The sequence below is a fragment of the Epargyreus clarus genome, unplaced genomic scaffold (genome assembly GCF_041222505.1).
Source record: "Epargyreus clarus isolate Ecla_fem2 unplaced genomic scaffold, WU_Ecla_fem_2.2 ptg000007l, whole genome shotgun sequence".
Taxonomy (NCBI): Eukaryota; Metazoa; Arthropoda; class Insecta; order Lepidoptera; family Hesperiidae; genus Epargyreus; species Epargyreus clarus.
The window spans coordinates 58,106-74,674 of record NW_027332215.1 but is presented as its reverse complement, the minus strand read 5'-3'; the positions used below and the strand labels follow the sequence as shown (position 1 = coordinate 74,674).

General features: G+C 38.4%; 1 protein-coding gene across 11 annotated transcripts in view; it reads left to right on the top strand.

Annotated features, from left to right (window-relative positions):
• The window catches only part of Imp (IGF-II mRNA-binding protein), a 98,048-nt gene extending 88,850 nt beyond the window's left edge, over positions 1 to 9,198 (top strand). For 10 of the 11 annotated variants that reach the window (XM_073074245.1, XM_073074248.1, XM_073074244.1 and 7 more), the window contains 3 exons: positions 183 to 551; positions 718 to 981; positions 5,715 to 9,198. In XM_073074245.1, coding sequence (XP_072930346.1) covers positions 183 to 551; positions 718 to 981; positions 5,715 to 5,816 — 735 coding nt within the window. In that variant the 3' untranslated portion in view covers positions 5,817 to 9,198. Of the gene's footprint in view, positions 1 to 182; positions 552 to 717; positions 982 to 5,203; positions 5,309 to 5,714 lie in introns of all 11 variants that reach the window. The other variant, XR_012102401.1, reaches the window with a different exon arrangement.
• Positions 9,199 to 16,569: the final 7,371 nt, after the last annotated feature.

Sequence of the window (16,569 nt, the reverse complement as noted above, 5' to 3'; positions counted from 1 at the left end):
TTAAGACCTCTAGGGGCATAGGTCACTTTTTTGACACTTAAATATTTTAACAGTATTATAAACAGTCACGGTGCCGATAAGAAATATATTTAAAACTTTCAGCTTCGGTATACAAATATTTGAATGATTAGATTCGACTAGAAGTAAACGCGAATGGAAAATTGTATTGTGTACAATGACAGGTGCTGGCGCCGCAAAGCATCATGTTCCCGGGGCTGCACCCTATGGCGATGATGTCGACGGGTCGCGGATTCTGCGGAGCGCCGCCGCCATTCCCGCCGCCCATGTACGCGCCGCTGGCCGGCCAGGGCGGCGCCACGCAGGGCGCCGGCGACTCGCAGGAGACCACTTACCTGTACATCCCTAACAACGCCGTCGGGGCCATCATCGGCACCAAGGGATCGCACATCCGCAACATCATCCGCTTCAGTAACGCGTCGGTGAAGATCGCGCCGTTGGAGCAGGAGAAGGGCGGCGAGGTGGCGGCCGGAGCTGCGGCGCAGCAGGAACGCAAGGTCACCATCGTGGGCAGTCCGGAGGCCCAGTGGAAGGTACATTGTTCGCTTGTACACTCTAATACTCTTAAATTTTTTTCTTACCAATGAAAGTGGAAGGGGAAATTAGCGCTGTTTCAGGGAGAGACCAAACAGTCTCTCCCTGAAAATCTATAAAAAAAAAAGATTTCTGATGTTAACACGAGTGCATGTCGCGTTTCAGGCACAGTATTTGATATTCGAGAAGATGCGCGAGGAGGGCTTCATGTCCGGCTCTGACGATGTGCGGCTGACCGTGGAGATCGTGGTGGCGTCGTCGCAGGTGGGGCGCATCATCGGCAAGGGCGGGCAGAACGTGCGCGAGCTGCAGCGCGTGACGGGCTCGCTCATCAAGCTGCCCGAGCAGCCGCCGCCGCCCGCCGGCGCGCAGCCGCACCACGACCACGAGACCACCGTGCACATCGTCGGACCGTTCTACAGCGTGCAGGTTAGCCCGCGCCACCGACACTACACGCCGCACCGCACCACACCGCACCACACCACACCACACCACACCACACCACACCACACCACACCACACCACACCACACCACACCACACCACACCACACCACACCACACCACACCACACCACACCACACCACACCACACCGCACACGACACGTCACGCTCCCTATCAGAAGATCAATACTCTCAAAATTATATGGTCTAATACTTCGATCACTAATAAGAACTAGATACACAATCAGCGACAAAAAAACGGGGCGACGAAAAGAGCACCCAAATAGACATTTGGGTGCACAAACCTGTCAAAGTGATAGCTTATGACAGCTAGCTTATGTCGTAAAAAATTATTGCTTTTGGTAAGCAGTTTTTAACACCTTTAAATAATAGTGATAAGGTTGATTTTGCATTAATTTTAGATTCAATCGCTAAGAATTTTATAAACACGTTTGAAGTTCAGTTCACTTTTGAAGTTCATTTTTGTATGGGATTGTGTATCTAGTTCTTATTTGTGATCGAAGGTCTAATATTAAAAAGTTTCTGTGGCAATTATGCTTCAAATGTGGGACAATCTATTAGTAGACACCATTAACTATTATCTTGTGTTAAACTACTAGTTTGGGGGGTCACAACTCTTGACCCTTTGCCACCGTCTTGGTAAAGGCATATTATTATTCGTCGCACATTCGCATTGCACATATACAGCCATATTATTCGTCGCACTGAAAATTTGTGAGGAGAATTATTACAATTGAATTATATGCCACTTTGGTTGTACGCTTTTTGTTATACAAACAGAATTAACAAAATTAATGTTAAGTTATTGATGTTCATCCGTTTTTCAAGATGCGGCTACGGGACGATAGTTGCGAATGTTGCGATCCCACTAAATTAGGATTTGGGTTTATACTAACCGTCCTTTGACATCTGAAATATAAAGTTGCGTCCCTCGACTACTGCAACTTAAATGTAACAATTCAATGGCCTAATAATTAATGACATATAATGAAAAATCAAATAATTTATGTAAAATATTTTAATTAATATATAATAAAATTAAATTATTGTATTATATACATACATTCATCTTTACATGACGTAAAATAGGTGTTGAATAACTGGGCTTTGTACAAGAACAAATGTTTCTACACCTTGTGAGCATTATTATACCACAGACTGAGTTCGGACAGATTGAGTTTCTGATACAGAGCACTTTTAAAACTCCAGAAGCAAACTGAAAACTTACATTTCGGACCTGTAAATAGTATATTTACAATGTTGTGCAAAGTAATTTAGTGTTTGTTAATACTGTTGAATGGATTGAAACTGCTTAACATGAGCTATAAAGGTTGTCATGGTTCACAACAGTAATGTTGATACAAGATATCATTACTGAAATGTCAGTTTTCTGTTTAGTAAAATATTATCAATAATGATGAACTTCATGAACACATTCACTACAACAGTATATTATTTCTATGTAAGTTTTTTATTAAGACTAGATCTGCTACCAATGAACTGGGACTTCGTTTAGATGTACACCACATGATTCTCACATAGATACACAGTGCCTGATGGCGGTCACCAGTTGTTTCCATGTTGATTGTCAGGAGTCTTTGTGGACCATTCAACTGGCCCATGCCTGAATGACAAGTGGATAGGACCATCGTAATATAAGAAACGTTGGGCAAACAAAAGTTATTTAAATAAAATCTTTTGTCTCAAATATTGTTACTGTTATCATAATAGAATCAGTCTTTTTCATACAAATATATTTCTTATGTTTAGATAATTTGGGAGTTTAACAGCTATATTAATTATATGGAGTAAGTTGCAACTATATCTGTGGTTGTCATTTCCATGTTGTGTCATTTCAAAATGATACTCAAAAGTATCATGTTGATATCAAATGTTAGAAATGTGTATTAGTGCAGTTAAACATATAAAGCCATGTACTTATATAACGGTCTCTTGCTCTTCTTGATAATGTTGCACACTAGTACACTGATTTTACTTTCATCCACTTAGTAATGTGGTTAACAGTCCTAATACCCATTCAGATTGTCTTGAAACATATAGCCCGATAATTTTTGGATAATGAAACTCAATAAATCCTCCAAAATAAATGTAATGAAATATATTTATTTTGTATAGGCCAACGACGGCACTTACAAATTGTCAGGTACAATATTTTTCTTAAACTACTCCCGGATCGGAATGCAACCTCTACTGAGAAGATCCGGTAAGAAACTCAGTGGGTTTCTTTTTTTTTTCTAATAATAATTATTCTCTTTTTTTAATGCCATCATTTTTACATATAATTAATAAAGCATTAGCTCCAGTATCTTGCTTTACATTTATCTAAAAAAGAAGTTTGTTCAGCAACATACGCTTCACTTTGACATTTTCTTAATTAATTAATAATTTTGTTATTGATCAGTCCCAAGCTGTTTTATCATCAATATAATCAGAAATTTTATAATAAGCTTTATGACTAAGTTTGATTTTGATTATGGCTTTAAATTTATTAATTGACAAATTTCTGATTTCGGAGGGAAGTTTATTATAAAAATGTATACATTGACCCATAAAAGAATTACTTATTTTATGGAGACGAGTAACATGTGTAAAAAGATTGTTTGTTCTTTGTATTTACATTATGCGTGTCACACCGTTTTACAAATTTATTAATATTTTTCCTTACATACATTAGGTTTTCATATATGTATTGACATATAACAGTTAGAATATTTATTTCTTTAAACATTTCTTTTGCAATATAAAATATCATTTAGGTGTGACGAGCACCCCCATAGCAATATACCATAGGTCATAATGCTATGAAAGTAACTAAAATAAACTATTCTAGTTCTTCTCATTAAGAAGAAGATTATTTATATTGAACCAATGGATAACTTTCGAGAGAACATTGTTTACTTCGTCATAATGATTTAACTGTCTTTTAATCTTAAATAAAAGTGAAGTGTCATCTGCAAAAAATACAATCTCATGATTATTCCCTACATAGTAGGGCAAGTCATTAATATAAATTAAACCGAGTATTGAACCCTGTGGCACGCCCATTGTAAAAATCACTTAAGTGTCTAAATGTGGAATCCTGTTTGAGAGCGGAGATTGCATTTCAATAATATCTGGAGTGGTTCAGGTCTTTACTTGTGATGACATCATACACAATATGTTTTTCGGAATATTGAGATTTGTAAGTGCAAATGACACATTAACAAATTAGGGTTTTAAACCCAGACGTTTGGTGTGGAATGAGACGTGAGGGTAGAGCTCGCTGCGTACAGATCGCTTGAATGTAAATTAGAAGAAAAGATATATTTGTTGTTTTAGAGTATCAATCGTTAATGATTATTGGGTGTTCAGTACAAATTGTTGAAGTTTTTGTTCTACTTTTACTTGCCGAACATTTCGTAAATAGTCAGTCATATAACCATATCCACTTTAAAATATACAAAAAATAAACATTCGTAAACCAACATAAAAAAATATAGTGCATATGCACGTTTGCCGTGTATTGCGTCATCGCAATGCAATGACGTATCATAATTATTATTGTGTCAACTACTCCCAGTGTTTCATTTGTAGCAGATCTATGTTTTAATGCTTTTGATAAAGAAGTAACCAAAACAATTATTATGTATATTATTTTGATATTGTTATATTTGGTCACGTCGCTAACCTGCGCTATATAAACTAAACTAAAAATACACACAAATTAATTTACTGCTATAAGTAATGGAAGCTTGTATAAGTGCTTTATATGTATGGCTGTCAAACAAAATATAGTATGTTTAGCTATAAGAATGTTTGCTGAAAAGCTGAGCTGTGCGCGAATTTGTTAGTTTTATTGTTCTTAAATTGAATTACCGTTATGCACGCGTATTATACTTTATATTATATAGAGTACGAATGATGTGAGGTGCGTGTAATGTATGTGCGTGAGTGTAAGTGTGTGTACACTTGAGTTTGATGTAAAGGGGGTTCGATGTAGTTACAAGTCCAACAAAAGTGCGGTACAGTGCGGTGCGTTGGCGGGCGAATAAGCCGGAGGAAGCGGCGACGCGAGGTGTGCAAGATAAGTACACGAGTTGTTATAGTTGCTGGCGCAATGCGAAGTGTCTGGCGAGCTCTGGTGACATAGCGACTCTTGTGGCATAATAAATGTTTTACATTTTGTAGCGGTTGCCCGAAGCGGGGTGAGAGCGCCTAGTGCCGCCCGAGCGCGCCTCTTGTCTTGAAATGAGCCCTTTACGCGACACCATGATGTCTCTTGCTGCTTTACAGGTGAGTTAAATGTCTACTATAGTTTCACCGTGTGCGAATGAGTTTTTTTTATCGTACCTTTACTGACTATTTATATATATTTATATTTAAAACATTTCTATAATTTGTGCTTCGAGATTTTTTTTTGTGACGTGTTTTAATATCGTTTTGTGCTAAGGACTTGTAATTACATGGGGTTTTTGTCGAATAGTGGAGGAGTGAATGAATGAGTGTGGTTGATTTACTTGTGATGAATACATGAGTTTATTATGAGTGTGTCATGTTGAATCTTGTCGAAATGTTAATGGAAGCGCAGCTTAGCGAGGTGTTTCGGGCGAGGGCTCGGCGAGTTGACGTGAGCGGAGCGCGATGGTATCCGGGAGCGTGTGTGACGGTACTGACAGTAGGGATTGTTTGGTGTTGGCAGTCGGCGCAGCGGCGGATCCGCGCGATGGTGGCGCAGGCGAGCGGGCCGAGCCGGCACCGCCGCGCCGCGCAGCCGCCGCCGCCGCCGCAGCAGCAGCAGTAGGCGTCCGGCGCCGCGCCGCCTCGCCGCCCAGCCCAGCCCCGCGCCCCCCTCCCCCGCCCCGCCTCACCCGCCCTGGCCGCCCTGCCCCGCTCCGCCCCGCCCTGCCCCGCCCCGCCCTGCCCCCGTCCCGCCCCGCCGCGCCTCGTGCCGCGCGCCGCGCCGCAGCGCCGCGCCGCGCCGCCAGTCTCGGCGCGACGTCGGCACGACCCCGGCACGACACCGCACCGACCCCGCGGCGGCGACACCGGCGAAGCGCCGCGTTGGCAGCACGCGTTCATATGTTGTTAACGTCGTTTCTATTATTCGTAGTGAAATGTAATTTTAAAATACTATTGATGAATTTTATTCCCGGATTATAGCATGTGTTAATGATTAATATTTGAATTATATATGTATATTGTATATATATATTGTATATATATGTATATGTATATATATTATTCATATACACTATTTCTTAACGATAGTGAGAATTATATAATTATGTGCCGTGAATATATTTTATTGTTATATTGTTTTACCGCCGCGTTGTTCTAATGAATATATTTTATAATTGTAAGACAATAGCAAACGATTGAGTTCCCTATACATTATACACGTGTTAGTAGCAATAGGATCGACATAATTAATTATACAATGAAGAAGATACATATTTTGTTTTGTTATAAAGTAATAGATTAATCTGTTGAGCAGTGTAGTACTGTGCAGTTAGGCAGGGTGTGTGGGATATGTTGGATGCGTGGGTATCGGTGTGCGAGTGGAGTGTGCAGGGGGTGCAAGGGGAGGACGCGGTGGTAGCGCGGTGGTATCGCGGGCGAGAGGCGAGAGGGCGAGCCGGCGTAGAGGGAGCGCGGCCGGGTCCGCAGCCGCCGCTTGCATATTACTCGATGTAACAGTGATAGTTGGACAGTAAGAACTGAGGGTACGAGTTTTAATTTGTAAGTGACATTTGTTGATCGTTTTCTTTGTAATTTTGTCTTTGTTAGCTTTATGAAGGTTTTCTTGTATCGATGCGGTACAGGGACGGCACGGGCGGCGGCTCGCGCCCGCACCAATTGCGTCGGAACTGTGCCAAGTGAGATATTAAACTACGAGGGATTAAGATTAAGTGAACGATATCAAAATTAATGAAACTTAGATATTTATATTTATAATTGTGATAATAATATATGGAAGTTTGGCAAAAAAATGTTACTAAGAATGTTTTCATTCTTCTATTTTCTCGACTTTAGGTTAGTCTATAATGAAATCGTAAGCGTCCCGAGAGCAGGACAGGTGTCCCGCAGAGTGCGTCAGAATAACGTTCAAGTCATCGCTCGCTCTAACTCTGGACGTCCTCCTTCGTCTCCGTACTTAACCTAACTCTCGAAGCGTTTCAGCTTTGCCAACATCAATCTGTACTTCCACATATTATTGAAAATCTCGCAATTGGCATACAAACTCACGACGTTGAGTTCCGTTACCGACCTACGAAATCTGGACACCGTCAGTGGTGACGCCCGAGCCGCGTCACTGTCACATTCACCGTCGGAACGAGTAGCGGTCTGTTTTTCTGAGGTGTTATTTTATCTTACAAAATTATGTGAATGGAGCCGCCGGTTCATACACTCTACTCCGGCGACTCGTGTTCCAGCGGTCGGATCCCCGCTCGATATGAATGAAATTTGAAACATCAACAATTGATCAAAAGCTAGACCGCAAGCAGCGGGCGCGAGGCCGGGCAGCGGCGCGGCGCCCGCACGCCCCACATTCCATTCCGCGCCGCGCGCCCGCCCGACCGCCCGCTCTTCCCGCTAGGTCCGTTCTGGTTCTGGACGTTGCGTCAGAACGCTTCTCGACTTTCCCCGACTTTTCCTCACCGTTCGACGTATTCGATACTTATTTCATTACGCGAGCTGGGCAGATAGAGATAGATATTCATGAACGTGAAGGATTATATACGTCTACGCCGGTCCGTGACCGTTTTTACGTTGTACAAATATAATGGTGTTAGATCGATTAATATGTATGTACTTTGTGAATCTAAGTACGATCCCGTTTTTTGGGATGAATATATGCTTTATTGATCGTTTATAGTTCCAATGTAAAATCTACATTAAAGGTTAATTCAGACGGAAATTTTAATTTGATTAGCCAATCGAGCGGATCGAAACATTTGAAAATAGGGATATATCGCGCATATTGATTGAGAGTGTGAATCGAGGCGCCCGCGGCCCGCGGCCCGCCGGCGCAGAGTGTCGGCGGCGGCGGGTGCGGCGGGTGCGGCGTGTGCGTGTGTGAGTGCGCGCGGGGCGGCGGGGCGCGCGGCCCGAGACTGAACTACACCCGCCGTGGCGCCCCGCTCGCTCGCAGACAACATTCTCGCCGAAGTACGCGTCATTCTCGTTCGATGGTTCTAATGTTATATGTTACGTTATATTCATTTCTCATGTGTGTAATCAATATTTTGTGTATTTGGCGTGTGATCGGTTGAATTTGTCAGTTTAATTAAGCCCTTGTTCGGTACACAGACGCACTTTCGAGAGGTAGCCAAACATTTTATGGACAGTTTTCATTGTCTCGCGCGTGAATGCGTCTGTGTACTGAATGACGTTATATGTGCATGATTGGTTGTATTTAAAAATAACATGTATCGTTTCGTGGAGGGTCTCCGATGAATGTGGAGAGTCAACGTCGCTAGATCGAGGAAGCTGTTGACGGCTTCGCGCGTACGGGTCTTTACCGTATGTTCCATCATTTGTTCTACCGATAGTTAAAGTAGGAAAATAATTTCATTTCTAAAAGTTACCAAAGAAATTATAAATTAGTTTTATGATATAACTTGCTTTCATTGATATTTAAAGACACTTTATTGACTGTATGCATTACAAACAAATTAACGAGTATAGGTACTTTAGTACGAAAGACCATAGAATGATGAGCCCAGATCGTAACGCAGTAAAAGTGATTTCTTTAATCCTACTAGTTTATCGAAAAGTTTTGAACTCCAAATAGACCAAATGTGATGTTCTTCCTAAATGTTCTATTGGTAGAATAAATAAGAACGAAGTGTAACTCGTGCGTATCTCTATAAGATCCAATGTACATTGTGCAGCGTTATTTCCGTTGTTGTTCGTGTTGTTCGCTGAACAATTTTATTATCCACCAAATTTTATTTTGAATTTGAACTGTTATTTTTAGATCCATTTAATAATTGGTATAAGTTCTGAAACTAATAACTACCTCAATTTTACTAAATGAATATGATAATTATCTTTGTGCATGTTTTTTGGAACTGAATTGAATAATACGAAATTTCAATATAGTATAAGAATGCTATTTTAAACAGTAATGGAAATTGTCAAAATTAGGTTTCTTAATGTAATAAAAATGATGAAAATTACCATTGCTTTTTATTTATGAAACCACTAAATCCCATGGTATAAAATTTACCTTAGATTAGGGCTTTAGATTTTATTTTACAAGAGTGTAGCTGCTCAAACAATGAATTTATTTAGGTCCAATACCTGTATTTGAAGGTAGCAAATTAGTAGCAACTATTGGTCAAAAAAAACTATTCATTTGCACAGTTTCTTCTCACTGGCTAGCCTGATATCAGAAAAGTACCTTCACCTTAAAAAGTAGTTAAATCGAAGGTAGCAATTATCTAACTATTAGTAATAATAACAAGTAGCAACTGGGTAGCAACTTTTAGTACCTAATTATTTCGGTGTAAAATATAATTATGACGGTAACGAGAATTTACAAATATATCTTCTGTTCTGTTCATAACCACCACCATAGTTACGATCATGATATCTATCTCAAATTAAAATAGGGACTGTGTCATTATTTAGAAAATATTTAAAATAAAATTTGAGCATGCCTACTCTCACACCTGCTGCAGCGACAATCTGGTGTGTAAAAGTGGATGACTTAATTTTGGTGTGTAGACAAGGAGCCATTTCCTATGAAAACAACTGAGGCACGAGTTGCTTATGCCGTATGATAGCTATTTCACGTGAGTGTACCACATATGCGTCATACGAAAATTCAGGAGGGGAGGTTTTATTTCAATATTTATTAGGAATTCTCATAAAATTTAGCCGTCTCTTATCATATTAACTCAAAATGATTTTATATGTGAGGGGATATCGTCATTGTAGCTCTACTGCTTGTATATTACGAGATAATTTTAAGAAATAAATATTTAGCAGTAATATGCATAATATATCTACTATAATAATATTTACTTTTATACTAACATATATTATAACTTATATTATAACATATATTACAACATATATTATAACATATATTATAACTTTTATACTAACAAGCAGTATTTATTTATTTCCTAAAATTATCTTGTAATAATGTAAAATCGCGTAAAATGTAATCGGTGCTTTGTGACAGACTACGATGTGACTGCCATCTAGTAATTCATATGCTAACTTTTAACACACAAGTTAGTTCGGCCAATCTATCGCCTATGTTACTTGTTTATCAACATAGATTAGTAAACATTACTTACTCCTAACAAGATAATGTAACCAGTTTTGACAATTGAAATTCTCACTGTCATCTATTGTCGTATTTGAAAAAATATTAAAAAGTTGCAGCATATAGGAATGAAACGATATTTCTCCGCACTTTTTCTTCGATTTCGTGTTTTAGCAAACTGCGCATGTCAGTATTGTTCCGCGTAAATTACATCATGACAGCTATTAAATGGCTGACAGAATTGTCAGCCGTTTAAGCCATTTAATGGCTTCCTTCAGTTACAAACTTACAAGGCGATGAGATATCTATACTTACCTATGTTTATCAATAAGACGTTTTGTTCTCTACACGCACAAAATAAAACCGAACATTAGGCAATCTTCATACAAAGCGGCCTCGAGTAACGCACGCATAGACGCCGTTAACCGACACGTTATCTCGGGGGAACTCGGGCGCGTACGTGCTCGACTGTCGGTCCGCTTCTGACACGCGTTTGGAACTGTTTTGTGCAAGAAATTGAGCAACAAAAAAAAGTTACCGTAATTGTGCAGTGCACGGTGGTTTAAATTGAACAATAAACTGAATTTTCCTTTTTTTGATCTACCAATTTTTTAGAGAGGTATGTCGGTATATATTATATTGCTGTTGAACCGAGCCACTAGGAGTTGATATTTGTGGTGATCATGACATGAAATATGTTTTAAAGTGGCTATTTGGCTATAAGTGAGATTTATATAACAGTTTCCTATTTTGAATCAGTATAAACGAACCTAACTACATTTTTGTAAAGTAAATTCACGCCACCAAATATTACGAAAGTAAGTTGAAAACATGATTTTTTGTTTGTGTAGATATTGTGTTGTCTGTAATGTAATGACATTACTAAATGTGGTAGGTTTAGGCTAAAACGAATAGGGAAATAGGAATTGCGTAATTAGGATATACAGTTTAAAAGTTATTAGGGATTTTCCATTGTGTACAATGTCAAATATTGCGTGTTTTGTTTTTGTTGTGGAAACTATTTGTATTGTAAAACTATGTTATTGCTTTGTTTTATTATTGTAGAATACGTTTTTTGTTATGTTGGCTAGTGTGGGTTTGGAGTATGAGTGCTTTAGTTAAAGTATACAACCCTAGCGCGTTGGCTGAGCGTAGATATAAGGAATGAAGTACATACATGAGATTGCCTTCTGTTAGTGATTTTGTGCTACACGGCTCTACATCGTTCTGCTCGTCGCACTGCTCGTCGCGCTGCTCCTCGTGTTGCCGCGATTATTTCCGTCGTGGCCACACACTGCCCTACTCGCGTCGGTAGGGTTATCACTTTTTTAAAACATAGTATTTCTTACAAAAATATAATATGTATTTTAGGAAAAAATTAGTTGGTTCACATTTAGTTTTCGCTGATTAAGTCTTATGTAATTATGACTAAGGTGAATCGGGGCAATACCGAAAGGTTTTTTAATGAGATGTATATATATTTTATATAGGCTTTCTTTTTGATGACAACTATTATATATTATTATATTATAGCAGGATGTCCTAATATTTGTAACACGATAAAGGAACTGTAGTGTAACACGATAAAGTTTGCCTTGGACAAGTTCATAAATCGTTCATTTGTTTATTTTTTTAATCGATCGACCGAACAAAGACATACTAATATAAATATATTTACGAAACATAATAATTTTCTGACATCATGGTAGAAAAGTAAATTATTTTTAACTTTCTGTAATTTTTTTTTCAACTTTTTTAACACTATAACTTTTTTCCTATTAGGCTGAGCAAAAGAAGCCTAGAACTTTTTTGTAGAGAATTTAATTTCCTACAAGAAAATGAAAACGGAAATTAGAAAAACAAATTCTCGATGATTTACATTGAAAATTAAAAAAAAATGTTTTTTTTCAATGCATTGAATGGGAAAGGGGACCCCCCATGCGCCAGCTCAATTTTTAAGATATCAAGCTCAAATTTTAGGAGATTTTTTTTTGTCTATCAATGTATTTTTTTACATGTATTTACTAAAAAAAAACCAAAAAAAAATTCTAACTCCGTCTAATAAACACTACTACGATTTTAATGTTGTTTTCAGTGATGGGTTTATATTTAATTATTTCATGTACCTACTTAGGTATTAACAACGGTAACAATTTACCAGGGGGCGCTACAGTAAAAATTGGCTTGTGCAAAATCAAAACTACTATTCAGATTTGGATGCGCTACTTTAGCTATAATGGGTTATTGATTAGTGAGGATTCTTAAGGAGGGACTACGATGGTACGAGTATTGTTACAAATAAAAAAATCTATAGATATTAGATACTACTACTATGTCTTCAATGCTAAGCTGGCCGGATAGAAAGAAGCGATGGTTTATGACCTCGATGACGATAACAGAAGTGACAGATAAGAGATACGTCTAAAAACTATGGCGTGGTTATTGAGAATTGTTTCTTTAAAATTGGCTTATTTAATGTTTAATGTTTATATCAATGTTGTTTATGACCGTTCCATTAAATATTTGTATTGGTAAAACTATCATAATTCATAACTTAAAGAACATTCGGGGACCCGATCCTGGGGGACGCCAAACACCATTTGCTAACTAATTAAAACAAAAAGGGTCATCAGAACCAAACAATACGTGAAATGTGTATAAATCAGCGGAAAAAAGGTCGAATCATACGTACGACAGGCGGCTGCTAAGTTCGTGGCCTAAGGTACTTATTGAAAGAAAAGTTACGAATAATTAATTTGAAAAAGAAAGTCATTAGAAGCCAGGTCTAGACTATAGGGTGAGTAGACGATTTTTGAGAATCAAGTTTCTTTTAAGGCCTCACTTGTAATCCGAGCGGTGTGAACTGACGCATTGTCTTGCAAGAATTGCACACAACGCGCCTTTTCACCACGTCTTTTCTGGACGACGGCCTAACGTACTTGATCCCATAAATTGGTATAATATTGAGCGTTGATTGTAGTTTCTTTAGGTGTCGGTAATCGATTAGTAAAATTCCTTTGCTATCCCAGAAAATGATCTTAAACGCCGAATTTTCCACCTTGAATTTCTTTGGCGGCGTTGCTTTATTTGTCCATTATGTGGACTTTTGTTTCGGATGTGGATCATATTAATAAATTCTTGTGTTATGTATGGTTACTACTCTGTTATAGATTTCATCAAAATTGTTCGCTGACAATTCCAAAACCGCATCCGCGCCATGTCAGCATTCGCGGTACCCGGAAATTTCTCCGATTCATTCTATATTCAAATCGTAGGTCTTCAGCTATTTGCTATAATTTTATGGTCATCCAGTAGTGCTTTTTAACTTTTTAACATTTTCTTAGCTCGTTACCGAAACCGGGCGATCCGAAGGAGGGTCATCGTCACACACCTCTTGTTCCTACTGAAATAAGCGTAATATTTTTATGGCAATTATATATGAAGGCCCAGACTCTTGAAGAACAGATAAAAATTATATAAAAAAATGTTTGGGTGTTATCCCTTCCTTGATGCAAATTACGAGAAATTCCGACACGTGTAGACATGGTGAAGTTGTTTGTTCGAGATATTATACTATCCTTTAGTCTCGCAACTAGTACTATCAGTTGTGACACAATTAGTTTTCGGCAAGTACCTTAGGCCGTTAATTTATCAGCCGCCCCTCGTATTTGTTGGCGAATAAGTCTATGACACATTTGTCATTTTGTAAAATGAAATCAACTTTTTACACTGGGCCCTATTCAACTTTCTGCCCCAGGCTTCCGACGACCTTAGTCCGCCACCGTAATAGATCACTTGTGATAACCTTAATCCACTCTCAGTGGACGGGACATAAAACAATACAAACATAGTAGTAAGGGCTCCGGGGGCTCGCAGCGATGCTTAGTGGTGAAGGCTATTCGAATTAATCGAGGTTTATTATTGTTATAAGGGAGTCGGAGAAAAAATACGTTCTTTTCTTTTCTTAGTCGTCAGAAGTAGTGACATATATTTTCTTTTTAAATATACAATAAAGTATGAAAAGGTAAAAATATTTAAAAACCTATCTCTATTGTCAGCCAGCAGCCTGCATCGCCAACATCCCCCACCCTAGTGATGCTAAAGCGTCACTCCATACTTAAGGGTATTAAGGCGATGCGGGCTGCCCATTTTTTGATTATGCCAGACCTCGTTTTCACCTCAACCATTCGAACCCGCCCATTTTTACCAGGATATACGCGTTCAATAAACTCCTTGTGACCATACGTTGCGGAGTCCGTCTGGTTCAGCGACTACGGCAACATCACCCACTTGTTATGGCCTTTGTTCTGCCACTTACGTCTTCGTACCATGTCAGGCAGAACTTCTTCACCCAATGTTTCAAAAGCCATCTGCTGCCATCTGCTAAACGTTGTGAATTGCGCCGTTGTCGCCTGAGGTATGTACAAATCCCTGTCATCAAATGTTCCTGGCACACGACACGTTCCTTTAAATTTAAAACCACATTAAGTGTATCTTGATACTATGGATAAGACGCTCCCGTGCCCCACCCCAATGAGGAGTGGCCGGTGGTATGAATGACCACGCAATTAAATTACGCATCATGCAGTTTTTGAATTGAGTTAGCTTTAAATACATAACCCTAAATATAGTTCCGTTAATTGTAAACGGCAATGACAAAATAAAAACATCAAAAACAAAAATAACTACCTCATAACATGTCTTGCTTAGTAAGCTTACGTTCCCCATTAAATAAAAGTTATGTATAATCAAATTAATTTATAATATTTTCCCTAAACCGTACTATAATTAAAAATAAACATAATTCCCAGCTATTACTTTATCTGGCCCTTTAAAGAAATAATCACGAAGAGGTAGCCCTTTAGTTCGGGCTGCTGTATCGTATACTAACCTTAACTTCTTTTTTCTAGGATTGTTAAATCCGAAATGAGAATCCTTCTCTACGCTTTTTAATCTTGTTAACGCGTCGGGGTAAGAATCAGGCATCTTACAGTTTTCATTCTGCCACGACAAACCAACAAACCATCTCCTGTCGATAAGCGTAAGCATGTCCACGTAGTTGTCTCGAGGTTTGGGAGAAACCCCCATAGACTGGATGGAGCATGAACGACGTATCTCCTCGTGGATATCGTCCCATTCGTTCACATTATTGACCCCTGATACTACACATAAAGAATGGTTTTGGTTAACGTGGTCTGGCACAGGTACACGACCGTGTATACACCAGGGATATTGCTGATGCAGGTTTTTACTATATCAGCGAATGCTGATGCTGATGCTGATATTTAAAAATATTAAAACAAAACTTCCAAACTGACAAATATCCAAAAAATAGCGCTTAATTACTCCCAACTTTCAAAGAAAAGTTTTAACTTGTGAGCTTACAATTCATTTTTTTTCAAAGTTATCAAATCGTGTTCGCGATAAACATACGTGAAGATATCAGTTGTCGTGTCGGTCACAATTTCTTGCAGTAGTCTTTGCGTGATACTGTACAAAGGGAAGTATTCACCTTACACCTTCTTGGAGTCTAGTAGCAGATTGTTGGTTTTCGATCTCACTATTTAATAACAGGTATATTCTTCTGGATGCTTTAACTTTAAACGATTTGTGAGTCCCTTGCGAGAATAGTCTTTTTGACAAATACTACACTATGTTCAATAACGGAATATATTTCTAAATTGTACTTTTCATTGGAGGAGGTATTATGAATTGAATTCTTAATTATTTTATTAATTGATTGAACTATGATCGAAAGTCACGTCTGACCATAGATATATTATCCTACTGACTGACTGTAGATTGGCAAATTGCCAATGGCAATATGAAACGTCAAGCGAGACTAAAAACTGATTATTTATGTGTGTGTGAAATGCCAAAGTGTGCATCGCTAGTGTTACTGCTAATAATGTATCGATATCGATTAAATAAATATATCAATAACAAATTTATTTATCAGTTTGTTCAGTCAGTGACTTAAAGAGGATACAATCGCTAAAGATTAATTATGCTGGTGAAGACCGCCAATAAATAAAAAAAAGAAAAACATCAATGCGCGCAGTTATGTAGCTATGAAACAAATTGTAGTAGTTACTTGCTACCTGTATTATAAATTGATGCAGTTTATGGAGTTTTCATACCTTTTGGCAGGTGTAAGGGAGTTAAAAAAACTATGAACGTTACTCATAAGATTTTTTTATTTTTTATTTTTTATTTATTGTTTACTATTTAAGCGTCTTCTAAACGCTTCAATATCTTCTTCCTCGGAGAA